This window comes from Psammomys obesus, unplaced genomic scaffold (genome assembly GCF_907164565.1).
Source record: "Psammomys obesus unplaced genomic scaffold, mPsaObe1.curated_primary_1811, whole genome shotgun sequence".
NCBI lineage: Eukaryota > Metazoa > Chordata > Mammalia > Rodentia > Muridae > Psammomys > Psammomys obesus.
In genome coordinates, this window is record NW_026596091.1 from 1,681,451 (window position 1) to 1,709,175 (window position 27,725).

Here is a 27,725-nt window from a genome sequence, read left to right on the forward strand (position 1 = left end):
GAAGAGAAGAGAAGAGAAGAGAAGAGAAGAGAAGAGAAGAGAAGAGAAGAGAAGAGAAGAGAAGAGAAGAGAAGAGAAGAGAAAGCTCTTCATCGAGCTTTCCTGCCTACAGCCCAATCTTCTGGAGGCATCTTCTTAACTGAGGCTCACTCCTGTCTGATTGCTATAGCTGTGTCAAGTTGACATGAAGCTATGCATTGTGGGTACTGAGGCTCACATTCCCTGGCCTGTTTCCTACGCTTTTTTAGCCTCTCTGCTTAGAGCAATATAACTCAAAACCCAGCTCATGGTTTTCTGCCTTTTACTCGTTTATCATCTTTTGCAGTAGACTACACCTGATAGAAAATGACAGTTGAGGGCCTGGGGAGACAGCTCAACTGGTGAGGTGCTTGCTTACAAGCACAGGGATCTGAGTTTGATCCTCAGAACCCATGTTTAAAAATATGCCCAGCAGCCAGGCACAGTGGTGCACACCTGTAATCCCAGCACTCCGGGAGGCAGAGGCAGGTAGATCATTGTGAGTTCGAGGCCTGCTTGCTCTAGAAAGTGAGTCCATGACAGCCAAGGCTACATAGAGAAGCCCTGTCTCAAAAAAAAAAAAAAAACCACAAAAACAAACAAACAAACAAACAAACAAACACACCACGCCCAGCATGGCAGCTGTGAACGGACAAGCAAGGGAAGTGCTGGAAGAAAGATTTACTAACCAGAGCCAAAGAGAAGCAGCAGGAGATGTGCAGCAATAGCTCGCATTTTAATGGGCTGGATTCCAGACTAAAGAGGAAGTAGCGAAGGGCAGAAAATAGATCTGAAAGACAAGGACTAAGAAGGACACACATCTAATGGCCACCTATAGACCAGAGAAACTCTATTCCCCATGAGGAAGAAATACAATCCAGTCCTATGTGTGGCACCACTGTTATACCACTGAAAACAGAAGGCCAGAAAAATAAAATTGACAGCAGCAAGAAAACAGCACACTGCATTCAAAGAAATGATGATTACTCTGCAGACTTACACCCAAGAGATATTTTTTGTTGTATTTAGAAGATAATTGAAATGTCATCTTTAACGCATTGACAAGAAAACCAAAAAAGTCCAAATCCCTCACCAACCTAGATTCTTACACCCCGCAGAAATAGCCTTCAGAAATACAGGCCAGTGACGACTCCTGACATGGCATGTACTGCACTAAACTGCACTGCAAGAGTCAGGAAAATGATCTCTTCACGATCCCGAGAACTGACAGAAAAAAAAAAAAAGAGTTGGGGGGCTAAATATTCAAATCAACAAAAATAAATATAACCACTTAAAAGAGCAATGATCAGCTCTCTTAGGGTATCTGGCATGTCTCGGCCAAAAGCACACTCAAGTAAGGGCTTGGGAGGTCAGATGGGGTCAGTGGGCTGACCTCACAGTGCTCTCCTGCTGGGCATGACATAGAAAGGAGCAATTCAAGGCAGACATAATAAGGGAATTGCAGTCCTCAAAATTTCTACTCTGTTAGTGTGTGTGTGTGTGTGTGTGTGTGTGTGTGTGTGTGTGTGTGCACGTGTGTGCAAATGAGTGCAGCCAGAGACTGACACTCAACTCTCTCCACTTATTTTCTGCCACAGGATGTCTTGCTGAGTCTGGAGCCCACTCATTGGCTGGGCTGGCTGGTAAGGGCACTCCAGGGGTACTTCTGTCTCTGGCCCACAACATTGAGGTCGTAGATGCCTTGGCCACACCACTCTTGACACAGGTGTTGGGGGTCAAAATAAGGTCCTTCATCTGTGCCACCAAGCACGTTAACCTCCAAGCCAACTCCTGAGACCAGTTTTTTCTCTCTAAAAGAATGTCTGCTTTGAAAAAGCATCAATTTAAATAAGCATTCCATAAACCATGCCCCCCTGAAAAAAAAAAACTAAAAAGAAATAATAAAGGAGTAAGGTATAAAGAATAAGGAATAAATAATAAAGGAATAATGGTTCAAATTTAAAAGAAATAAAGAAAATGAAAACACTAAGTATGTTGATAATACCACTGACAAACCTCTGAGTAAATCTTCACTAAAGGTGAAGATCATCAAATGACAGTTTTTAAAGTTGTAGGGAAACACATACAGCCAACTAGACAGCCACAAGCAGCACTATGGCAGCTTGGTGGCAGAGGGCTTGCCTGGCACACATGAAGCCCGCAGGTTGACTCTACCTGGCATGACACAGGACAAAACCACCTTACCACATGGGCTGCGTGAGTAGTAACCAGTGGTGTGATCCTGGGTTCCATCCCAGCACCAAACAAATGATACCAAAAGCCTTGCTACTAAATTTAGTGAAATTAGAAACACACACACACACACACACACACACACACAAATATGAAAAAATACACCATAACAACCCAGAAAGAAGCCAATGTCAATGTGACAAAACTTCAAGGCAAAGTATATTAGTGGTAATAAGGTAGAAATGTTTGATGATGATAATGATGGTCATTAATAAGAGGTTATAACAACCCTAAATTTCTCAATAAATTGATATTTTTAAATTAAAAACTAACAAAACTAAGAGGATAATTGGAAACTATCACAACCAGCTGGAGATGTGAGTGCACTTGTCTCAGAACCAAAAAAACAGCCAAAGATGAGGGTGTATCTTCATGGACGTGGCGCGTTTGAACAAAATGGCTGTGCAGCCTCACTTGACTGACAGCCAAAGGACCCTCCGTCCGGCGGCATTTGCCAAAATAAAGCCTGTGCTAGCACAGAAAGTGAGTCCTGAACATTTCAAACATTGACATTAAACAGAAGGTGTTCTGTGATACAGTGGAGCTAAAGTGGAATCCGGAACAGCATGGCAACTCAGCCATGGCCAACGGTTTGGAAAGGAAGCTGTGGACCTGTGAACAAGCCACAGGTCAGACAGAAAGCCATGACAGAAAACTGAAAACAGATTACCTGTGACAATGAAAGGGTGACACAAGATACAGAACCCAAAATGCAGCTCAGTGGCAGAGCATTTGCCTACCACCCATGAAGCCCCAGTTCTGCCCCTAGTAGAGAGAAAGAAAGAAGGAGAGGAGAGAAGAGGAAAGAAAGGGAAAACTATGGCTTACAGCTCAACTGTGCTTAGAGGAAAATTGATAACTTTAAATGTATATCTTATAAAAGACTGAAAATCAATTACCTACCCCCAAACTAGAGAAAGTCAACAAATTAAATTCAAAGGAGAAAAGAAATAAATAATAAATGTGAGAGTAGAAATAAATGCAACAGAAAGGAGGGGTAAAAAGATAGATCATAGAGGGAGAGTTTGGCTAGGTACCCTATTTGTCAGGGTTTCTATTGGGACACACACCATGACCAAAAGCAACTAGGGGAAGAAAGGGTTCTTATCACTTTACAGCTTATATGTCCATTACTGAGGGAGGCCAGGGCAAGAACCTAAAGGTAGAAGAAAGAAGACAGAAAGAAGCCTTGAAAGAACAGGGCTTACTGACTTACTCCTCACGGCTTACACAGCCTACTTTCTTATTCCTGGGGATTGAATCACCCACAATGGGTTGGACCTTCCCACACAATCACTAATTACAAAAATATCCTACAGATTTGCCTACAGGCCAACCTTCTGGAAGCATTTTCTCAGCCATGGTTCCCTCTTCTCAGATAACTCTAACTTGTGTCAAGCTGACATAAAACTAGCTAGTACATAGTATAAATGTTAAGATATAAACAATATACATTTCTTAAAAATAAGAATTTGTTAAAATTAATAAAAATATGTGAATAATTGTATACCCACTTAAAATATTTAATCTGACATTAAACACCTTCCTTCAAAGAAAAACACAGAAGACTTCTTTCATGTCAAATTCTTCCAAATAGTTAAGAAGGAAGCCATTTTCTTACAAGCTTTCCAAAACAGATGGAGAAACAGAAGCTTCATACCTCTTTATGAGACCTCCACAAGTTGCACAGAGAAACCCGATGAGGAAACCCATAATTACAAGTACTGACAATCACAGACCAATAAATGTCATCGGCATAGAGGTCAGATCACTCTGGAGCAGTAGTCGGTATACTCAAAAAGCAAATGCTTCTGACTAAGCGTGGTTGATTCAAGGAAGGCAAAGACTCGATAATCAACACAATTCTCAATGTTAACAGAAAAAGAAGAGAGATGTGATTAGAGCAATCCATGCAAAAAAAGTATTTGAATGAAATTCCATACCTTGGTGACTAGGAAAAGAAGGGGTTTTCTCAGTCTGACAGAGAAGATAAACAACTCCACACACAAGGAATTCTCTTAGTAGTGGCTCACTAAAAACTCCTATGGGTTAGACTGGGAGCGAGACAGAGTATTCTCGCTCACCTCCTCAACTCAGTACCACTCTAAGGGTCCCAGCTAGTGCTCGAAGGCACAGAAAAAAAAAAAAAAAGAGAGAAACAAAAAAACACATACAAATTGAGCTGGTGAGATGATTCAGCAAAAGAGGCCCTCGCTTCCAAGCTTGACAACCCATGTTCAGCTCTCAAGACTCACATGGTGGGAAGAGAGAGCCAAAAGTTGGCCTTCACATTCCCCCTGTGTAGCACTAGAGCCATTTCACATACACACATAAGTAAATAATAAATAGATAAATGTAGTAGCATAAGCTTTTCTAAAGTGGGGAGATAATAAAAGAGAAAGAAAAGCTGTTGTTATCCTTGGGTGGTGTGACATTCATAGGATTTTCAGATGATGTGGTCAGGCATAACAGTATATTCACTCAATCCATGACTAAGGAAGAGGGAGCAAGAGGATGAAAAGCTTCAGCTCCTTGTGGAGTACACAGCAAGCCTCTGAATCAAAAACGCAGGGCTCATCAGTAGAGAACTTACCTAGCATGCATAGGACCTTAGGTTTGGTCTTGAACAACCCCAAAAGAAATTTTATAAAGCAATTATTTGTACCTGACAAAACAATTACACTCTGGTGTGCTAGTGAGAACTGACTAGAAAAATATCATTATTTACATTAACACTAAAAAACATTGGTCGCCTGGAAATGAATCTAAAGTAAGATAAGAAAAGCCTCTGCATTGAAATACATATAAAACTTCTGGGAAAATTAAAATGATATAAATATAGAGATCAAATATGGTACATATAGATTAAAAATTCAAGATTCTTGAAAGGTTGGTTTTCAAAAAAAAAATGTTGTTGCCTGTTTTCAGGGCAGGGTTTCCCTGTGTGTGGTGCTGGCTGTCCTCCAGCTCACTCTGTAGACCAGGCTGGCCTTGAACTCACAAAAGTCTGCCTGCCTCTGCCTCCTGAATGCTGAGATTAAAGGCATGAACCACCACCCAGATGGTCTTCCCAGATTTTTAAGAAATATATTTACTTATTTTTATTTTATGTGTATGTGTGTATGCCTCCATGTGTGTCTACATGGGCCAGTGCCCGAGGAATACAGGAGGGCCATCAGATTCTCTGGAGCTTCGGTTTCAGGCGGTTGTAAGCAGCCTGATTTGAAAGCAACAAATGAGCCCATCTCGTCAATGTCTCACCTTCCAACTTTTTAAGAGAGTTAATAAAATCCTATTTAAAAAAAAAATCTTTGTAGGTTTTTCCTACATGTTAAAAATTAGCAGCTATTCTAGAGCATATATGGATTTGTAAGAATGTAAATAACCCAAAATAATCTTAAAGACGAAAATAAATTGAGGTATGGTGGCACTTATGGGTAATCTTTTGCTGGAGAGGCAGATACAAGAGGATCGGAGGTCTGAGACCAGCCTGGGCTACACACTGAGTTCCAGGCCATCCTTGCCTAAGCAGTGAGACACTGTCCCCCAAAAAGATCAAAGGGAAATGTGAAGTCTTTGTTAGCAGACACCTTCAGGCCTATGAAGGTGCAGTGGTGTCAGCACAAGAAAAACAGTGAGACCAATAGTGCAGACTATGACAGCAGATGTGGACCCCAGCACACATGACCTTCAATTCCTGACAAAGGAACCTTGTCAGTGGGCACAGGAAGATCTTTTCCAGAAATGGACCTGTTTATTGAAAATTACTAATAAAAGAAAGAACTTCGACATCTTTACAATGACATGCAAAACTTCCAGATGGGTAGCAGCTTGTGTAAAGGTAAAACAATGAAAGTCTATAGATAACAACAAATCTTCATGACTAAGCAAATGAGTAAGCAAATGTAGAGGAATTTAATTCCGAACATGGCTGCTCTGGCAAGAGATCACATCTAAAAACCTTCTAGGTCTGTATGAGTCGGTTGGAATGCAAACATGCCTTTAAATCCAGGAGACAGAGGTAAGCAGAAATCTGAGTTCAAGGCCAGCCTGGGATAAAGCAAGTTTCAGGTAAAGAAAAGCTTAAATCCAGGCCTGATGGTAAACGTCTTTAATCCCAGGACCAGGAGACAGAGGCTTACAGATCTTTGAGTTCTAGTCAATGCTGTTCAGGCAGTTCGGTTGAGTTAATGAGTTGAGAGCCAATGCAGTGAATTTAAGTGTGTGGCAGTTCAATTCATGGAATTCAGAGGCAGTTTTTGCCGAAAGAGTTTTACAGAGAGAAGTTGAAGAGAGAACAACTAGACACAAGTGAAGACAAAATGAGCCTGAGAATGAGAAGGAGCCTGAAGATTAGAACTGATTGCTAGAGTTAGTATGAGACCAATCAGAGCAATTCAGTGAAAAAGGAGAGAAGCCAGATTAAATCAGTCAGCTTGAGGAGTTTGAGCCACACAACTGAGTTGAAACAGTGAGCAAGAAAGGGTAAAGTTAGCTGGGTGTAGTGGCACACAGTCTTTATTCCCAGTGCTTGGGACACAGAGGCAGGTGGGTCTCTGTGACTTCAAGGTCTACAGAGTGAGTTCCAGGACAGCCAGGGCTGTTAACACAGAGAAATCCTGTTTCAAAAAACAAAACACTCCCCCCCCCAAAAAAAAAGGAAAGAAAGAAAGAAAAAGGGTAAGCTTATTCAGCAGTAAGTCTCAGAGGTTGATTAGATTGTATGGAGGCTAGAAACTTCCAGAGCCAAGCCTAGGTTAGCAGAGAGGAACAGTAAGCATCCAAGACTACATTTAAATCAGACAAATAAAAGTTGCATTTACAAGCAAATTTTCTCAACTCAGAAAACAGTAACTGTAAGGGAGAAACCCTTGTAGATTGGACTTTGTTACACTTCAGAACTTTTGGAAGCTGTAGAGATGGTTCAGTGGGTTAAGGCACTTACTGCCAAGCCTGATGATCTGCTTTCCATCCCTAGGACCCACATGGTGAAGGAGTAAATTAACTCTCGCAAGTTGTCCTCAGGCCTCCATGTGTGTGCCATAACATGCATGACCTACCCCTGACTACTTACATACAAAATAAATGCTAAAGAAAAATCAACAACTAGGAACTTTAATTCATCCAAAATTAATGTTGAGAAAACGAAAGGGAGACCAGAGAGAAGACTCATCTAATAAAGAAATAAAGTGCTTGTTTTACAAGCATGACGACAAGTTTGAGTCCCAGAACCCATGTGAAAAGCCAAGGGTGAAGAGGGTGCTTTTAATCCCAGTGCTGGAGAGGTAGAGAGAGGACACTCTCTGGGGCTTGCTGGCCAGCCTGCCTAGCCTACTCGGGCAAGTGCTAAGCCAATGAGAGACCCTGTCTCAAAAAACAAGGTGGACAGCTCCTTCAGATCACCAGATGTTGACTTCTAGCTTCTGTGCATATACATGTACACCTACAAATATGTGCATGCAGACATGCACAGACATGTACACACATGTGCTCACGCACAGAGTGAATAGGCAAGCCATGAATGGAGAGAAGATATTGATGTAAATTTTACCTGGTGAACCCCCACTCCCAAAAGGTGTGGGAACAACTCATATATCATTCAAGAGAAGACAACACTATTTTTAAAACACTCAGAAGACATGAGCAGGCTGCAGAACAGAAAGCATATGGTAAGATACTCCACCACGCCTGGATGCCTACATCAGCTCAGCTACTTTAGAAAACTGCATGGCTCTATCTACTAAAGCTGAAATGTACATTTGTCCTGTGACAACGCCAGCAGAAATGAGTGCCTGAATCCACTTAAAGACACATGGATGTTCAGAGCACCAATCTTCTTAAAACCCGTAAAAAATGGAAGGGGAAGGCACACTGCCAAAGTCAAAACCATCCACAACGTGGTACCAAGGCCAGACAGAAACACTACAAGAAAAAGAAAGCCACAGACCAGCATCTCTTGTGATTACTGATGGAAAATACACTCAATGAAATACTAGCAAATAGAATACATAGCATATGAAAAATGCAGAAAACAGGGTACTCTTCAATGACCAAGCTGGAATAATTACTTGAATGCAAAGATGATAAAGATCAATGTAATTAATATACCACATTACATAAGAAAGAGAAAAAAATCATGATAATATTAATTGACAAAGAAGAAAACTCTTGATGAAATTAAATAGCTTATGATAAAAAAAATGAACCAACCCACTCAGAGAATTAGGAATAGAAGAAAATTTTCTCAATATAATAAACAGCACAAGTTTAAGGAATGTGCTAGGGCCTGGTGGTGGGTGGTCCCAGCTTAGACTTGCAGAAAACTGAGCTAAGATGGCATCCCACCCGAAGGAAAAAAGATACTTCTTAATCTGCAGGGGTGATAGAGTGAGCTGCACCCTCTTTTAGTGCCAATGGTGAACATACAAGTCCTGAACTATAAGGCACTCAGGAACACAAGGAAAGATATAAACACGGGAATGTACATTCTGCCAATAACTCCAGTTCCTAGTTGAGGTCCAGGAGAAAGCTCTGCTTTCCAACAGCAAGGGCGTTTATTTGTCGTTCTAAAGCAGTGAGCCTCTAACAGCTGCACTAACAGTGGGCACAGAAAGGGCTTTCCCCTTGGGGTCTGCATGTGCACAGCTGCAGCACCACTCTGACGGGATCTGCGTGGAACCAGGCTAGAGCCACGGTGAAAGACAAGTGCTTCAGCAGCACACAAGGCCTTGTGCTGGCCCAGATTTCTATGCCCCCTTGGAATCCACTCTTTCTGTAGCACATTCCTCCTTAGAGAGGGCCTCGATCAGGGTGCTCTACCCTTGCCTAGAAAATCAGAAGTGCTCCCCCTGATACAAGTCCTGAACTATAAGGCACTCAGGAACACAAGGAAAGATATAAACACGGGAATGTACATTCTGCCAATAACTCCAGTTCCTAGTTGAGGTCCAGGAGAAAGCCTGGTCAGGGATGTCATAGAGGAATGAGAGTCAAGCACTTACTTTCATCATTAGACACATTCCCCAGAGATGTGTGGCTGGAATAGCGTTTGTTCTCACTTTCATTGAGACATCTTTCAATCCAGCTCTCTACAGAAGAAAAAAAAAAGTAAGTTAAATCAATCAATCAATCAATTGATCACAGAGCTGCTATTTGTAGGAGACAGGAACATCACCAATACATTAGTTGTACATGACCATGAACTTTCCTACAGGTCAGCTTGGCCCAGAAGTGGACCATCCCTATAGCTCAGTGTGCGCCATTGCTGGTGAAAGTCTTTCAGGTAGCTTAGAGGCAACACCACCATTTGCAGACCCACGTGAAGATTTCTTGGTTAAAATCTACTACTTCTGGAACATTTGAAGCCCAGAACTACCTGCTAAGGATAATCTTTCTTTACATATGAGATACATTCTTGAGATGTAGTTTGCAAAATAGTTTGATCAGCTGAATTACTGGTGATGCCTTGCAAAGTTATCTGTCAGTAGGAATATCTTTTCTTCAAATAAAAATGAAACCCAATGGACTTTGGCTCAAGTGGAAGAGGGCAGAGAACCTGGCAGTCACCTCATTTTTTTTCAGGTGATTCCCCCAAGCACAGTGAGAGGAGAAATCAAAAGTACCAGAGAATCTATGTAGCACCTTTAAACTCTAAAGGACTGTGGTTTTCTATCTAATTTCAAAAGTTAGTTAAGAGTATGTTTTTTAATATAGCATAATGCTTATTCCATTTTTTAGAACATCTCCTTGCTCATCCTATCATTCATTCAACAACATCAGCTACACACATCAATTACCTCCTTTGAACATAACAACATAGTCCAATGCAAGTGAAACCAGAGGGAAGAGTTTGAGCACGATGCCACGTTTGCATTCCCTTAGCTCCATTTCTTTCATAACAACAATTAGATGAAGGGAGAAAACTGCAAACAGCTGAACAGAGTTCAGAAGAATATGTGAATGTTCTCACCTCAAAGCCCACCAAGTACTTCAGGATTCTCAAAGTAAGTCACTTCCTCACAGGAACTCACAGTATGTCACCCTTCTGATACCTGCTTCCAAAGCAATCTTCAGGCCTTTGTGTTTGCATGTTTCTTAATAATCAAGCTTGTGCCAAGCTGTGCTATCGGCTGTTTATTATAATTATAATTATACTATGTGTCATTGACTGTTTTTGAGCCTTGTCTCCCTAAACAAGTTTCCCAACAAATTCTGTATTCTTTACAGTGTGATTTTATCTAATGTGGCATATGTGGCTCTAGGCGAGGACTGGCCACACTCTTGGTCATGCAGTTTTAGTCTCTTGCTGCTCTCTTTGCCTTCTTTTCCAGTCACTTGAGAAAATCTCGAAATGTAGCCCATTTTGTCCCTGAAGTCACTATGTCACTCATGCTGGTGATCCTCCTGCCTCAGCATCTCACGGTAGGATTGCAGGTACTCACCACCACCCCTGGCTCTCATTACCCTGATAATATGGGGGCTTATATCTCCAATCTTATTTAGCCTGGTCCTTTCTATGGTAACTTATTTGGTCTTCAAAACTACTCTCAGAAGCAAAGGTTTTTAATCTTTATTTTTCCTAGAAAGCAGCTGGGGCTTAGAGGGAGGCTCAACAACATGAATCCTTGGACTGCCAAAAGCTGGTGGAGAGTCTTTAGTGAGTAGTGTAGGTTAAAAGCTGCATAAAGACGTCGGGAAGGTGAGCATGCTTCACCAAGTGAGAACAAAGTGAGAGCAAGCAGCAGGGAGATGTGTTGGATTCTGTTCTGTTTTATAGTGATGTCTCAAAAACTGCTCTTTTTAAAAAGCTGTTTCCAAAATTATAAACAAGTAGGGGAAGATATCCAAGGAGAGGAACAAAAGCCAGCTTGTTAAGAGGATATGGAAATCTGGTGTTTCCAGGCAAACTGGAGGAGCTCAGAAGCTGAAACCACGGACCACAAAGCTCAAAGGCACAGGAAGCCAGCAGCTTATAACTTTCCAAAGCTGGGGTGAGTAAGGTGGGTGTTTGTTATCATATTACATCCCAAAGCAAACGGGTATCCAGAACCCTTTCCAGCTTTGTCCAGAATGTTGCCACTGTGATGTCCTCACTCCTTCTACCCCGACACAGTTCCCTGGCAGCATCCGTGGCTGACAATGATGGCATCTGTCTCCACCAAACCACATCACCACAAGCAGCATGTGGAGCTGGGAAAATAGCTCAGAAAGGCAAGCACTAAAACCTGAGTCCAGCTACGTGGCACATGCTTTATAATCCTGGCAGAGACAGCAGATCTCAGTGGCTTGATGACCAGCAAGCCTCATTTACTACGTGACCTTCAAGACAGCAAGATACCCTGTTTCAAAAACTAAGTGGACAGTTCCTGAGGCATGCCACTTGAAGATGTTCTCTGGTCTCTGTAGGAATGCCACACATATCTGCATCCACACACAGGTGACTGTTTCATTCACACAGAGAGAATGTGGGCGGTCTGTTGTTCTGGGCTAGTCCCTGATCCTCAGGTAAGGACACACACCTGACTACTCGCACGTGCATGGGCGCTTGCGTGCACGAATGCACGCACACACAAACACACACACACATACACACATATCCTTCTCTCTTTCATGGAACTATGAATCATGGGAAATTCTTTCTGCCACTTATTGAACTGAACCTAAGTCAGTCTGATAACCTTGGCAAGGCCTGGCTCAGCCATGAGAACCCCTGCAGTAAGGGGTGTTCTGGAAAACTTGTCCACATTCTAGAAGAGGAGGCACTTGTACTCCACACCAGCCCCTGGCCAGGATGTCACAAGTAAGGCAAACATTTTCCTCTCCTGTTCCTGCATGCTGTGGCTCAGTTCCAGTACCAGAGAGGAATTCAAGTACAGCCCAAGAACAGGGGACAGTAAAAAGGGCCTTGAAAAGAAGAGAAGCAACATGTCATCAAGTAATCGAATCTGTCTGCCGTTGCACACCCACAGATCCCTCTGACCCCAAGGCACCCTGTGTGTATAGCCAGGCTGCTCTCCATTCTGTCCCTGGCAACACCCAAATAAGACCAGTCTCTGATACCAAGAAGAGACAGGAAAACAATCGTTGTGTCTCCATTTTTCTGGTCAAAGGTTCCTCCTTGTTTCAGCTATTTCTTGGAAGAAATTTCTCCTGCTTTGTTGTCATCCAGGTTTCTAAATACCTTCTAGCCAATCAATGTCTTTGTGAACATCTGGCAGTCAACTCAATAGTTCCAGACTGCAGGGTGAAGGCTTGGAGTGCCCATGCTTCCAAAAGCCTTGCAGTCCAGACTGGGTGGATGGGACAGTTCGGAGGTTGTCATTCTCAATCAGAATGACATGTGTGAGGCTCTGTACTCATCTACCTTGTTGCTAACAGGATTCAGTAACAAAGGCCAGCCTGTGTTGACCACTTATGTGCTCCACACTATTCAAACTGACATAAGGATCATCTGAGAACCCTATGAACTAGGAACTGTTAAGAGGATGCTTCAGGGCTGGGGACACAGCTGTGTAGGTGGAATGCTCTTCTAGAAAAGCACAAGGCCCTGAGTTCAGATCCCAAAACCCATGACTGCATGTTTACCATCCCAGTCATAGGGACACCAAGAAAGACCCCTGGGGCTCAGAGGAGAGCCAGTCTAGCCAATTGGTGAGCTCCAGATTTAATGAGAGACAGTATCTCACAAATTAAGGCGGGGCCAGGCAGTGGTCATGCACTTCTTTAATCCTAACACTCAGGAGGCTGAGGCAGGCAGATCTCTGAGGTCAAGGATAGCCTGGTCTACAGAGCAAGTTCCAGGGCAGCCAGGGCTACATAGAGAAACCCTGCCTCAAAAAAAAAAAAAAAAAAGTGAGGAACCTCTGGCACACACATCCACCCTCCATCCCCAGAGAGAAAGGAGGAGAATGAAAGAGGGATCAGGGAGAGGGAGGAACAAAACACTTTGAGATAAGAAAGCTAAAAGTTAGATGATTGGCCACAGTGACCCAGCTAGTAAAGGACCAGCACCCAAAGGTCGTAACTTTGATGCTCCAAGTGTGAGCTCAGCCCCTTTTCTCCTGCATCCTATATGGCATCCAGACAACAGGCCAGTGATGTAACCTCAAGCAAAACCTAATCTGTGTCTGAACTTTTGCTAAAAGTTTTCACAATTTTTGATAAATCTGCTTGCCTATTTCTTTGCCAGCCTTTGTCTCGCATGGCAGGCTCGGAGCTCAAGCATTTCAGGAATGGAGTCCATTTGGTTCTTTCTTTGGACTCTCCATTAAAATCAAGCATACAGTGCACAGCCTCGCCTCAGTACATGAAACATTACTGCCATAAGAGGTCAAAGAATGTGTAGCATATAAGTAGATCTGTCCACACAGCTGCAGGATTCCCTAATCTTCTTCATCGTGTAGGCTATGAAAAGCACAGCACATCAAAGGCTTTTTTTTCCCAACTTAAGAAAGGCAAAATTCAACAAACATCCCTTTTGTGCCTTTTTGATGTAAGAAGCTGTGCTGGAGAGATGCTATGTGTGACAAAAACACAGATAAGACTGGCTTCTACCCTCTGTGACTATGTAAAAGCAAGGCAGATGTTACCTCCTGAATCCCTGAAAATCCTCTAATTTCTGTTCTCCATCTTAAGAAAAAAAAGATCTTCAAATTTATTTGACATATGTCAGTGCTTTGCCTGCACGTATGTATATGTATTACATGTGTGCCTGGGGCTCTCGGAAGTTATATCCATAAAACTAGAGTTACTGATGGTTGTGAGCCACCACGTAGGTGTTGGGAACCAAACCCAGGTCCTCTGCAAGAGCATAAGTGCTCTTAACTGCTGACCTATCTCCCTCCCCCTTTTTGGACAAGGTCTCATGATGTAGCCCAGGTTACATCCTGCCTCCTATCTGCTGGATTCCAGGCCTGTACCACCATTCCAAGCTTCCGCTTTCCCACCTTGAACCTCACTGTTTGCTATGCCCAAGAGATACTGCACACAGTGGGCAAACAGTACTGGCCATGCCCCTCCCCCACCATGAAGCTCCTACCATGTGGCAAGTGGCATTGTCATACATAGGTCTAAATTAAACCTCAGAACAATGTTTTCCCCATGTCCTGATATTTCTATTTATAGCTATGGGAACTTGATGTGAAAATTATAAAGTGGAGCCAGCTGTGACCAGCATGGCCACACTGGCACTATTCCAGTACAGAAGGAGCAGAAGGAGCTCGCCACTCACACTTGATGGCTTCTTGCTGCAAAGGATATGAGGATGTCTGTGAGTACAGGCTCCAGGACTGCACCACACAGCTGGGCTCACAGCTGAAACAAGGATGCAACTGTACCTGTCCATGAGTCTCACTTCCCAGGACCTTCATGCCTCTCCACTTTGGTTCAAAGACTGGGAAACCCTGATTTCCATACTCTTTCTCCATTTCATACGATGAGACTGAGCGGAGCCATATATAGTATTGTGTTTCCTAGGAGGCTGTGGAAGAGACAGGAAGTTTCCACATCTGGGAGGCAGCATGTTCCAGGCACCCCAAGCTTAAACTGCCTCACAAACACATGTCAATATACTAGAGGGCTGATTAACATGACTCTCAAAAACCAAACATCAATGAAAGCTTTCGGAGCATGCTCGTGGGAACCTGAGATTGTCCTACCTACTCGTTCATTTTACGAATAACTGCCACTTGCCTCTCTTGTAATTCTAACTGAAGTTATTCAACCCAAACCTGCGTTATCTCGAGTGGCTTTGGGCCTCTAGGCCTATTTATTCATTTTCTGGAATTTATTTGCTTCATCCTTAAAATATAATAATCTTACTAAACAACAAATGTGTTCAATATCTTTTCCCTAAGAGCTAATAGTTGGCTAACCTGTTGGCAGAGATGTCTAATGAAAACAAACAACAAACAACAAACCACCACCAACAATAAAAAAAAACAAAAACAAACAAACAAACAAAAAACGGTAACTGGAATAAGAGACAGGGAGATCCTCCATCATCAAGACCTTGGGAGATGAGGGACTGAGGCAGAGATGAAGTCGGTGTGGAAACGAGCCTTTCAAGAAGTTAGAACGAGGCAGATCATGTTGATCTTTTGAGGTTCAGGTGGCTGACATGGCATTGAAGGTGATCCAGTCCATACAAGGTAAGAGAGAAGGCAGAAGTGGTCTTGGTGGACTGTAAGGTTTAGAGTTAGGGGGCTTGAGTTCAAGTACCAGCCCTGCCACTCCCCAGCTGGGTGGTGTTGGGAGTCAGTCCTGGCTTCTTGACTCCCTGGGTGCTCCAAAGATGACCTAAAATAGTAATGGCAAAACACAACCCATTTGGTCTCATGGGCCATTGGAAAATAGGAAAGGCACCATCTCCGAAAACCCAGGAGCTCACTGCTGAGCGATGAGACCAGATAGTCAGTGGCGGGTGTGAAATGCAGCAGTGACTAAGTGTTCACATGCCAGTTACCCTGTGTCGCATGCCTCAGAAACCAAGGCAGAGAGTCCACTGGCTCTGACTTGCTGGAAGAAAAGGCAGACAGACAGGGAGAATCCAGTTAAGGAAGCTCCGGTGGGTGGTGGCTGAGCTGAACTGTGTCTAACTCTGAAGCTAGCATTGCAATCGATGACACATGGCAAGGAAGCAAGGCCTATAGAGAGATGCTACGGCTGCAGTTCAATTTCCATCTCGGCCTGGCTGAGTTTGGCTGGTCCTTCAAGGATTCAGCACTGGTCAGACAAAGAAGGAAAGTGAGGTATTCTAGGCCAGAGGGCTATGGTCAGGGATGAGGGCACAGAGTAGTGAAAGGCCAGGTAGGTTCTGAGAAAGGTGAAAAGGTCGCCAACGCATGACCCACGTACTTGGTAGGACATGTGTGTGGGAGTGCCGTGGGAGCAGCTTGCGAAGACTTGGCTCCCCAGCCTGGGAAGTGTGCAGGCAGCTAGGAAGCAGCAAGGGCTGGCTGTGGGAGCATTCATGGGAAGCTCAGAGCTCTGCTTCTGAAGAACTGGTGACAAGAAGAATGTCTTATGCAATACCTGAGGAAAAAGCTGCCTGACAGAAAGTGTCACCAGGTTTTTAATAGAAGGTGTTATTCATGCTGTCTGTATGAGCAGTCTTTCAGGACACTGTGCTGGAGTTTATTTTAGGAACCCACAACTGTGGAAATACTACATAAAAGGGTTGATATGCCACACGGATGACTGCCAAGGAGGACCTGTATTCAGGTCCCTCCCCCAGACCCCAGGTCATTACCGGTGGAATGGTGTTGCCATGGCCTGTGTCTGTCACTTCCAGCACCAGGGCATGCTTTCCTCTTGATCATTCTCTCCCAGTCCCTCCTCTCTCGTTCCTGGCTCCACATTGGCGAGGACACACAGAAGAATCTGGACTCTAGGAGGCAGCAGCTGTGGCCTCTCCAAAGGGCTCCTGAGGTCAGTGGTTACCATGGCAACGCCACAGGCCCTAGCCCAGGGGCCCCTGGGTTCCATCCAGGAAGGGGTTGTACCACAAAGACAGCCCCACCCCTTGTTAGCCTTTATTCTTTCCCATGTTCACCAAACATGGATGTTGTACCTACTCTGTGCTAGGCTACAGATATAGTGAGGAACAAGGCCAATAAAGTCCTGCCTCAGAGGTCCTGTGTCCTACAGTGGAGACAGACCTGAACAGACAAATCAGTTGACTTCAGGGCAGTAGGTGTGGTGAGCAAGAGCCACAGAGAAGGCTAAGGAAGGCCTGGGGTACTGTTTCAGGGACACTAACTGCTGGTCTGAGAAGGTGACATTGGAGGGTAGAGGTCCAACACAGGAGTAGGCTTGGAGAGTGAGGAGGATCCAGAAGCCATTGTGATGGGGAAGGAGGAGGCTGGAAGAAAGGGCTGGCATCTGGGGACGTGGTGGCCCAGGGTAGAACTTCACATCTATCCCAATGTTCCAAGGAGCCATCTAAGCCCTTTCTGCAGCTTTTCTGTGGATGAATTGAACTGCACAGGCTCCAAAAGGGGGGCCTATGAAGGAATTTATATTCATCTACCCCATTATTTACCTGCCAGCTCTCTATAGAGTATCATGTGCCTGGTGTTAGCCATGCAGGACAGACACAATATCTTTATGGAAGATTGCACTTTTTTAGCTCACACAATAAAATATGTAACTCCCTTGTGCCACAGGGGACAAAAAAACTCTGCCCTATTTTGGGAGTCTAGAATCTTCTTAGAGGAAGTGATACTAAAGCAACAGCCAAGGGGTTGGCAAACTAGACACAGGTAAGACAGGGAAGAGGAATGAACACAGAAAAGAGGAAGGAAGGGAAGGGTCCCTGGCAGAAGGAACATCATGGGCAAAGTCCCTGAAGACGAGCAATACTCAAAAAAAATGAACAGGTTGGGCCACAGAGAAGCAGGCAGAAGAACAACATACTCAAGAAGTTGACAGGTCCAGGTCGGGTCATTGAGAAAGATACTTGCTGCAAAGCCTGAGGACCCTGATTCAATCCCTGGGACTCACATGATGGAGAGAACATTTTTTTTTTCCTGAGACAGGGTTTCTCTGTTTAGCCTTGGCTGTCCATTTTGTAGACCAGGCTGGCCTCAAACACATAGTGATCTGCCTGCCTGAGTGCTGGTGTTACAGGAGAGCACAATCATGTCCAGCTGAGAACTAACTCTTGAAAGTTGTTCTCTGATATGGAGTAAGGGGAACACTTATCTATTGCTGGTGGGAGTGTAAGCTGGAATAGCCACTCTGGAAATGAACATGACCATTCCTCAGGAAAATGGGAATCTATCTACCTCAAGATCCAGCTATACAACTCTTGGCTATATATCCTAAGGATATTTCATCCTAAAACAAAGACACCTGCGTTCATTTGCTGTTCTATTCAAAATAGCCAGAAATTGGAAACAACCTAGTTGTCTCTCACTATAAGAATGGATAAAGAAAATGTGATGCATTTACACAATGGAATATTACTCAGCTGTTAAATAAAATGACATTATGAAAGTTGCAAGCAAGTTGATGGAACTAGAAAAATCATCCTGAAGTAACCCAGAGCCAGAAAGACAGATATGGTATATATTCACATATATATGGATGTTAGCTGTCAAGTAAATGATAACCAAGCTACAGCTGTAGAACCATAGGGGTAGGGTATAGAGTAAGGACTAGCAGGTACAGGTAAGTCACATTAGAAAAGGGAAATAGAACAGATAACTATGGAGAAATTGGTGGAGCTGAAATGAGAAATGAGTGGGGAGAGGAGAAAGGGTTAAGGGACGAAATACAGGAAGACACAGGTAAAATTAAAGGGCACTTGAAGGGTAGTATGAAAACCTAATGTGGGGCTGGAGAGATGGCTCAGTGGTTAAGAGCACTGTCTACTCTTCCAAAGGACCCGGGTTCAATTCCCAGCACCCACATGGCAGCTCACAACTGTCTATACCCCAATTCCAAGGGATCTGACACCTTCACTCTAATGCATGTAAAAATAACATTAAAATAAATTATTAAAAAAAACTAATGCAGTAGAAACTTCCTAAAAAATATAGGTGTTCTAAATGAAATCACAGAAAAACAGGGGAGACAGAGTCCTAACTGGCCATCTCTTGTCACCAAGTGAAGCTTCTAGTACTGGTATTGGGTTAAATCTAATTGGGTTATTGGCTAAAGGGGTTCCATGGGAATCCCTAAATAATCTAGGCTATAGCCTAGACAATGCGTTGCTTTCTCCAAACTGAAGGCAAAGCCCACTGCTGAAGACAACACCTACACAGCTCACTGACCATGGAGAGGTAGAGTTGGTGACTACACAGAGCCTTCACCCCTACATTCTAGCATCTTTAGAGTGGTAAGGTACTCTGCAGGCCACCAAAAGAGAAATGTAAACACTGACCAAGCCACAAAACCTTTGATCTACAATCTATCCTGCTGTAAAATATGCTAGTACAGCAGTGACATGACACAAACCTGTGGGGGTAACTAACCAATATCTGATTTTACTTATGGTCTACCCCAAGAAATGGAGCCCATATCTGACACTACTTGGTTAGCCCTCATCAGAGAAGCTTTCTTCTGCAGCAGATGGGAACAAACACAGAGACCCACAGCCAGACAATATGCAGAGAGTGGGAAACCTTGGCACACTCATCCCTACATGGGATCCCTCTTCTCCATCAAATCCCTCTTCTCAGAGCTCAGAGAACCCCATGGAAGAGGAGGCAGAAACAGTGTAAGATCCAGAGAGGATGGAGGACACCAAGAAAATGAGGCCCTCTAAATCAACAGGAGCAAAGCTCATATGAACTCACAGAGACCAAGGCAGCGTGTAAGGGTCTGCACGGGTCTGCACGGGTCTGCACCATCCTCAGCATATTTAGTATAGCGTACAGTTTAGTGTTTTATAGGATTCCTGAGTGTGTGATCAAGTGGTTCTCTGATTCTTGTGCCTTCTCTTGGGCTCTTTTCTTTCTCTCTCTCTCTTTTATATGGTTCAACTTCAATGCAATAACTTTTGTTTTATCTTATTATATTTTACTTTTATCTCTTAGAAATCTGTTCTTTTTCTAATGAGAGACAGAGAAGGAGCAGATCTGGATGGAAGGAGAGGTGGGGAGGAACTTGGAGGAATAGAGGGAGAAGAAACTGTAATTAGGATATAGTATATGAAAAAAGAATCTTTTCAGTAAAAGAAAGAAAAAGAAATTTGTCCTTGGACCTCTATATGTCAAACTTGACATGCATACAAACATACGTGCACACACACACAATAAAATATAATTTTACAAGTTAACGGGCAGCCACTGCTCACACTCATTCAGGTGCTCACACTCACAGAGGTGCAGAGCCTCTGTCAGGCAGTCTAAGATGCTGTGTGGCCTGCACACACCCATGCCTGGCTCTGGAATCACTGCTTGCTAAGGAGCTTTCAACGTTTTTTTAGAAGAGAGGGAGAAAGACAGAGTGCTTGGGGACATCTCACAATGCCTAAATGCCACCTTAAGAGAGGAGACCAGGAGGAAGGGGAGCCATGGAGTAGGGTGACACAGGCACTTTCGATGCTGAGAAGCTTTACTTTAAGCAAACTGAGACTTCACTGTCCCCACAGCAGAGCCAACTGCACTAATCTACTGTGCATGTCCAACCTCTAAGACAGGGTCTCCACAGCTGTGCGACTGCTTCTTATCCTCCCAAATAAAACTGAAAAAAATTCATAATGTTTCATGTTTACAATTTTGTGTTAGGTCATTCTTAACTATCCTCTGCCATATGAAGCCTCACAGGGCTGCTGCACCAGGACAGATGTGGTGAGAAAGGAAGGAAGGGCTAGATAAGAAAAGAAAAGAACCTGTTTCTTTTTAAAAACCTGTTTTAAAATTGCCTGTTTAAAGTCCCATCGTTATGGCAGTCAAATACAGGGAACTCCAAGTGGCGCTGAGAATAGTCTGCTGGGATGTGGACTCTGGGTATAACTCTTTACCAACACATCATCCCAGCATTGCCATGCCCATAGTCACATGACCAGTATGCCCCTCAGTGGGATTTGAACCTGGCCCTTGCTAACCAAACAGTGGCCAGGCATGATGTTTTCTTCTATTTCAGGAAATCTCTGTATAAAACTCTAAAGCAGGCAGAGAGATTCAGTAAGGTCATTATTTGTGTGGTGCAAGAATTAATCAGGAAATCTTCGTTTCCCAAGATGCACCAGGGATATTTGTTCAGTTACTAACCCACAAAAATGCCCAGAGACCAGATCACAGAAAGATTCCACCTCCTGTTGGGGTAGGTTCAATGTCAAGACAAAGCTCTACTTTATAAACAGAGGGTCGCATGAGGGTTAAACAACCACAGATTTAGCCTGTATTATTTCTGTATCGATTCTTTTAGCCTCTTTTCTGGAGGAATATCTACCACCACCCAACACCACGAGATTTAAAACATTCCAGTATCTGTGATTTAACCTTGCTAAAACTCATAGAGAGGATTATCAGACTCTTGGCATTCTTTGAGTGCTTTTCTTTTAAAATAAGTCTAAATTTCTTCTCCATCCCTCTTAGGTGATACTCATTGCCCTGAAACCCAGGCCATAGGCCCCAAGTAGACAGGCCATCAACAAACAGAACCCTCTCCTGGGCAAAATGCTTCCTTCTTTCCTGCTCATCTACTATGGATGCCATGGTTTTGTTGCTGCTGTGGTTGTTGTTTGTTCTTTGGAGACAAGGCTTTTCTGTGTAACCCTAGTTGTCCTGGAACTCTCTCTGTAGACCAGGTTGGTCTCGAACAGGTAGAGATCTGCCTGTCTGTGTCCCCTGAGTGCTAGGCTTTAAGGCTCTATTCTTCATATCCATCCCTGGGTCACTGGTTCCTAGTGTACACTCAAAGTTCATGTCTACCATGAGTGCCTGGATCTTTTCTTTCTGCTGTGTCATTTCTGCAGACACCCCCCACCCTAGCAGAAGACTAAGAGTTGGTAGGACTCCAGTCTTTCTACTTCATACCTGGTTGAAGGACTGAAGAGAAATGAACTTCCCTAAACTTTGGTTTAGGTTTCCTAAACCTTGGTGTCCCCTCCTGTAAAACGCTGATCTGCCTATATCTTGTGAGTTAAGAGAACAACTGCAGAGCGGGTGCTTTGCACAACAGCCTTTGCACAGCCAAGGCTCTGAGCAAGTTCTAGAACAAAACAATGGAATCACCGTTACAATTCCCAGTGTTTAAAGACAGCTGCCCCTTTCTTGCTCATTTCCTTTCTCTTTTCCTCTTTCCCTCCCTCCTTCTTGTTTCCTTCCTCCTTTCCTTCTCTTTGTGTATGTGTGTACATGTGTGAGAGAGAAAGAGAGAGAGAGAGAGAGAGAGAGAGAGAGAGAGAGAATGTAGCAGTTAAGAGTGAGGACTGTGAAGCCAAACCACTAGGTTCAAGTCTGACTTTCTCATTCTGTCACCTGGCTAAGACACCCGACAACATCTTCATCTGCAAAATAGGCCTCATATGCAAAAAGACCTCCTGGAGTGTGAGTGGGAAAAATTAGGTAAAACAAGGCATAGAAAGTGCTTCACTCTCATGATCTTCATGGAGTGTCCAGCTGAGGTACCCTCTTTGATCCCTTGCTGTCATTTCCCTGTTGGGTCCTTGGATCTCTTGCTATTCTGAAAAGAGCACAGCCTCCCATACCAGGAAAACACCAATGCTAACCCTTCCCTTACAATTGATGAGAGAATCTTTGTGGCCACAGGCAAATTACTGAATTTCCTGGGCCTTGGCCTCCCTCAGCACAGGTAGTAGCGAGCCCTGGGGAAGGCATGAGGGTAGAGGGAAGATGTTTCAGGTCAGTGCCTACAAGGCAAGGACCCTCTCTTTAGACCTCTGTGGCTGCTTCTCCAGAGAACCAGGGTTCAGTTCCCTGCACATAGGATGGATGGCTTACAATGGCCTGTGATTCCAGTTCCAAGATATCAAAATCGTCTTCCAGTCTCTGCAGGATCTTGCATGCAAGTTATAAACAAACTCATACAGGCAAACACACACATAATTAATAAACAAATCTTTAAAAAAAACACATTGATGTCACAACTTTCGGACACTAACTGGCCATGTAAGTTGACATGTGAATGAAGCCCTTTGAACCTCAGTTTTACCGAGTGTCAAATGGTAACGATGGCTTGTGCAGGTCACAGATATACCGGGTAACATCACCAAAGACCAAACACAGTAAGAAAACAAAAAATAGACTTTAAAACTTTTGTTCGCTTCTATCTGGTCCTGGGGCAGCATGAGGGAATGTCTTGGAAATCACCATAGGACTACCAGGGAAAAGTGAATGACACTATTTAGTAATCATTGACAGTGTGCCAAGTCCTGTGAGGGTTCTTTCAGGCATTCCTTCAGCTATTCTCACAATCTCCTGTAAAACAGATACTTCAGTAGCCCACTCATTCTTTCCTGATGAAACCAGTGCCACCACTCTAAGGTACTCAGAGTCAGCCATGCCTGTTCTGTGATTACACACTTAAAGTATACTTTAACAGCAAGGTGTTTTCTACGGAACCTTTTCCATGTGAACGCTCCTCTAACGTAAATAACTATGACACCCTAAATGGTGTCAAATTCACCAATGCAGGTGAGGAGCCGTGACCCAGCAGTGAGTGTTGGGTTGAGCTCAGAAGCTCCCAGAATGATCTGAATGCAAGGCTCTCTCTCATACACACACACACACACACACACACACACACACACACACACACACACATACATATATATATATATATATATATATATATATATATATATATGAAGGTGCTCCAGCAGGAAGGACCTCTTGCGAGCATCCTTAGCCAAATGGTTGTGGCCAGCACCAGGTCATAGCGTCCATGAGCAGGCAGGACCCCATGACAGCATACCCCAAAGAATTGCAGCTTGAGCTACTTTCTTCCACCAGAACTTGATCTTCAAAGACTCTACATTTAAGTATGAGAGCTATAATGTGCACATCAACATCTTCCTTCCATTTATAGCCATTTATAGGTATTAGTAGGTGAAGGTTGCAGCCTGCCTTTGGAATTGGGAAAATATGTTAAGATACTGTCTGGACAGTGGTGGTTAGGCCTAGGTGTGTTACCTAGATCCTCTGATTCTCAGCCTCCTCATCTGTGAAATGGGCATAAATAATGCCATGAGTTTCATGAGATCACTAAGTAAGGTGTTGTGCATAAATAGGGTATTGGCATAGTGTTGGAAAAAAATTTTGATGCACTATCTAATTTCAAAAAGAGGCTCACTCAAAGAAGAGGAAACTGACAATTTTGAAAATATCTAGTCACTTTGCAATCAGTTGCCAAAATGGCTCAACCTAGTTGCCTTCTTGCCTCTCCTCCTCCCTCTCTCCCACCCTGCTTTCCTCCCTCACCTCCATTTCCTTCTCCCTTCCTCCTTTCATATGTCCTTCCTTTGTATCTATATAGAGGTCTATATACGTCACACAGAGACATCCTTTCTTTTTAGGAATCTCAGTGCCAGGAACTTTGACTAGAACCCACAGGATGTCTCAAACCAAGCCTGCCACCTGGCCTGAGCTCTCTGCTGCAAGTGCTGCACATGCTGCCAGGGCTTCCTGGGTACATGCAGCTGGCACTCTCCTTACACAGTGACCCCTCCTCTGTATCTGCAGGACAGCCAGGGACAAGAGAATGTCCTGCAGTCTGGGACCCAATGGACCCCAGGGAGGCACAGCAACCATTTCTTCAATCACAGCAAAGTTTTTAGAGTTTCAAACAGAACCTTGGTTAGAGGAAAGGCTTTTCTTCCTTCCTTCCTTCCTTCCTTCGTTCCTTCCTTCCTTCCTTCCTTCCTTCCTTCCTTCCTTCCTTCCTCCCTCCCTCTCTCCTCCCTCCCTTCCTTTCTTCCTTCCTACCTTCTCCTCCTTCCCTCCTCCTTCTCCTCCCCTGCCCCCTTCTTCTATAAAAGCCTGGCATTTGTAGAAAGGTCCCCTTCCTAAACAACAGCAGCTTCACAAACTCTGCCTACTGAGTTGAAAATGGAAGTTCAACAGGATGAAAGACCCTCTCACAGCAGCCACTCAGTCCTCCAGAAACCACCCTTGCATTCTTCTGGCTTGGGGGTTCTAACTGAAGGCTCCCAGCCCTCTGAATTCCTTCCTTGCAAACTCCCAGAGCTTTCCCAGCCAGATGTATGTTTGTTCTATGCTGCCAAATCATGCCTTATGGAGAAACTTTTGTGCTTTTTATTTTCTGTTTGACAAGAGTCGACAAGTAAATAGACAAAACTCTTAAAAAACAGAACATTTACCCCAAATACTCGTCACCTAAGGACATGAAATTATATGATTTTCTTTGCTTGCTTTCTTTTCTTTTTCTTTCTTCTTTTTTTTTTCAAAGAACTTTATGCAAACACTCTAATTCTTCCTTCAGCCTAGGCCAGTGGTTTTCAACCTTCCTAATGCTGTGACCCTTTTATACAGTTCCTCATGTTATGGTGACCTCAATCGCAAAATTATTTCATTGCTTCTTCATAATTGTAATTTTGCTGCTGTTATAAATTGTAATGTAATTATCTGTGTTTTCTGATAGTCTTAGGTGACCCCTATGAAAAGGTCATTTGACCCACAAAAGGGTCAAACCTACAGACTGAGAATCCATTGGTCGATATTACTGCCTGCAGAACTGAACACTGCACCATAAACTTGGGGAAATATTTAATCAATCATTCCATCATTGTTTGAATGTGTAACATGTGTCCAATTCTGGAGATATGTGAAATCCTAATTACTCCAGAAGGAACTTGACTCCCTTGTGAACACTTAGGCTCAGCACATAAACTACAACCAGGCTAAGTACATGAGCACTCCACATTTAGACTAATTGTCCTGAAAAAGATAACACGGTATTCAAAAAAGTAATCACTTTTAAAGTTACAAATTCTATTAATTGTACCATCCAAGGAAACACTTCCTCTTTCTAACACAACACACAGTGATTTTACAGACACATCTGCAAGATGCAAAACAAATTCATTGACATAATTTTCTCAACAAGATGCATTCGTGCCTCAGAATTAGATGCTAGCTTGAAGATGTAATTAATAGTTACGAATTATTCCTTATCTGAATGACCTTGCCCAAGGTCAGCTGCAGTACCCAGCCACCTCGTGGACTGGCGCTGCGTTTCCCGCTGTGATGTTCTCAGGCATCAATGCTGATGAAGCGCTAGTTCCCTTCCCATATTAAGTGAAGACCTGCTGTTCAGCAGGCTCGGGGTACATTTTCAAAATGCTGGCCATCAGCACAGCTATGTGGTTAGAAGACAGGACTAACTAACTAACGAACGAACTAACGAACGAACTAACCTTCACTGTGTTGCAAACTATCCCCAAAGCTTTCTTGTCTCTTTAAATTAATATGAATGCAACATAAACCAGTGTTTCTAGATTTCTTGCTTGATAATTATTGGTGGTGCACAGGCAGATCACACTTTGAGGTTTTATTGAAGGTTAAATAACCACAAAATTACAGCCCAGGCACACAGTTTAAAGAATCCATGCCATTGGCTCTAGGGAAGTGGCTCATGAGTTAAGAGCATAAGCTGCTCTCACAGAGGACCCAGGTTCAATTCCCAGCACCCACATGAGGGCTCACAACTGCCTGTAACTCCAGTTCAGGCATCCAATGCCCACTTCTGGCCCCATCCACCAGGTACACACATGATGCAAATACTTACACACATGCAGGCAAAGTATTCATATGCATAAAAATTTAAATCTATAAACAAAATTTAAAATAAAAAATTCTTGTTAAGCACAACACAATAGAAACAACCTAATTTACTAGCACAGGTTAATGCTGTCCTAGTTGCTTAAATCTGAGCCAAATTCAGATGAAAGCATACGGCTCTATTTCATTCTTTTCTGCTTTTTATGATTTCCTCTCTCTCTGTCTCTTTCTGTGTGTGTGTGTGTGTCTGACTCCTTAGCTTTTAACACCACCACAATTTGGGTAAAAATATCAAATTACAAAGACAGAAACAGAACAAATGATACACATATATCTATACACATATATATTTATATATACACAAATATGTATAGATACATACATGGTGAGGAAATGGCTCAGAAGGTAAGAATACTTACTGTGTAAGTACAAGGATCTGAGTTCAAGTCCCCAGAGTCTATGTAAAAGGCAGATGTGTCCACCCCTGAATGTGTTGCCCTATTGCTGTGTGCAGTGGAGATGGGAGGGCTTTGGAGCTTGTAAGCAACTGTGTCTCCAGGAAGTATGGTGGTGACAGAACCGCATAGCTGAGGCCCTCAGGCCTCTCTAGCATGCACACTATCAGTGATGCATCATACACATGCAAATACTGCAGGAAGGACAAAAGAACACAATCTTTTCTCGTCTTGATGAAATAACTTTGAGAGAAAGACTAGACTTACTGCTTCCTGGAAGCCAAGCATAAAACGATTTAGCATTTAAACAAGTGTGGTCTGCAAGCTGGAGGAGGCAGAGCAGAGAAGCAAGATGAGGGGAGCAGAGGTGGCTCATTCCAGAATGAGAACCAGAAAACCTGGGGGCTTTGAGCAGGTGTCCAGAGCACATGTCGCCCAAACACCCCCAGATCTCCCTGCCAGCACCTGAGCTCCAGTTAGCAGCTGCTGCCTCTACAATGATGTGTTTTCTACCTTCTCTATAGACTGCGGAATGCAAGGATGAAATCACAAACCATAAAGTGCCCTTTTTATAGCAAAGGTGTAGACGTGAAAAATGAAATTTATTCTTCTATCTAAACCCCTTTGAAAAGAAAGAGTTCCTCTGACATTACAATGCGTCTTGGGCTAGAGCTCAATGGTAGAGTACTTGGCTAGCATGCTTGAGGTCCTGGGTTCCATCCTTAGCATTAAAACATCTTAAGAAAGAAAGAAAGAAAGAAAGAAAGAAAGAAAGAAAGAAAGAAAG

At 43.4% G+C, this 27,725-nt stretch overlaps 1 protein-coding gene across 2 annotated transcripts in view; it reads right to left on the minus strand.

The window, feature by feature from the left end:
- The window catches only part of Rfx4 (regulatory factor X4), a 153,071-nt gene that overhangs the window by 115,842 nt on the left and 9,504 nt on the right, over positions 1-27,725 (minus strand). For both annotated transcript variants that reach the window (XM_055627777.1, XM_055627776.1), the window contains exon 2: positions 9,273-9,359. In XM_055627777.1, the coding sequence (XP_055483752.1) occupies positions 9,273-9,359 (87 nt within the window). The remainder of the gene's footprint in view (positions 1-9,272; positions 9,360-27,725) is intronic.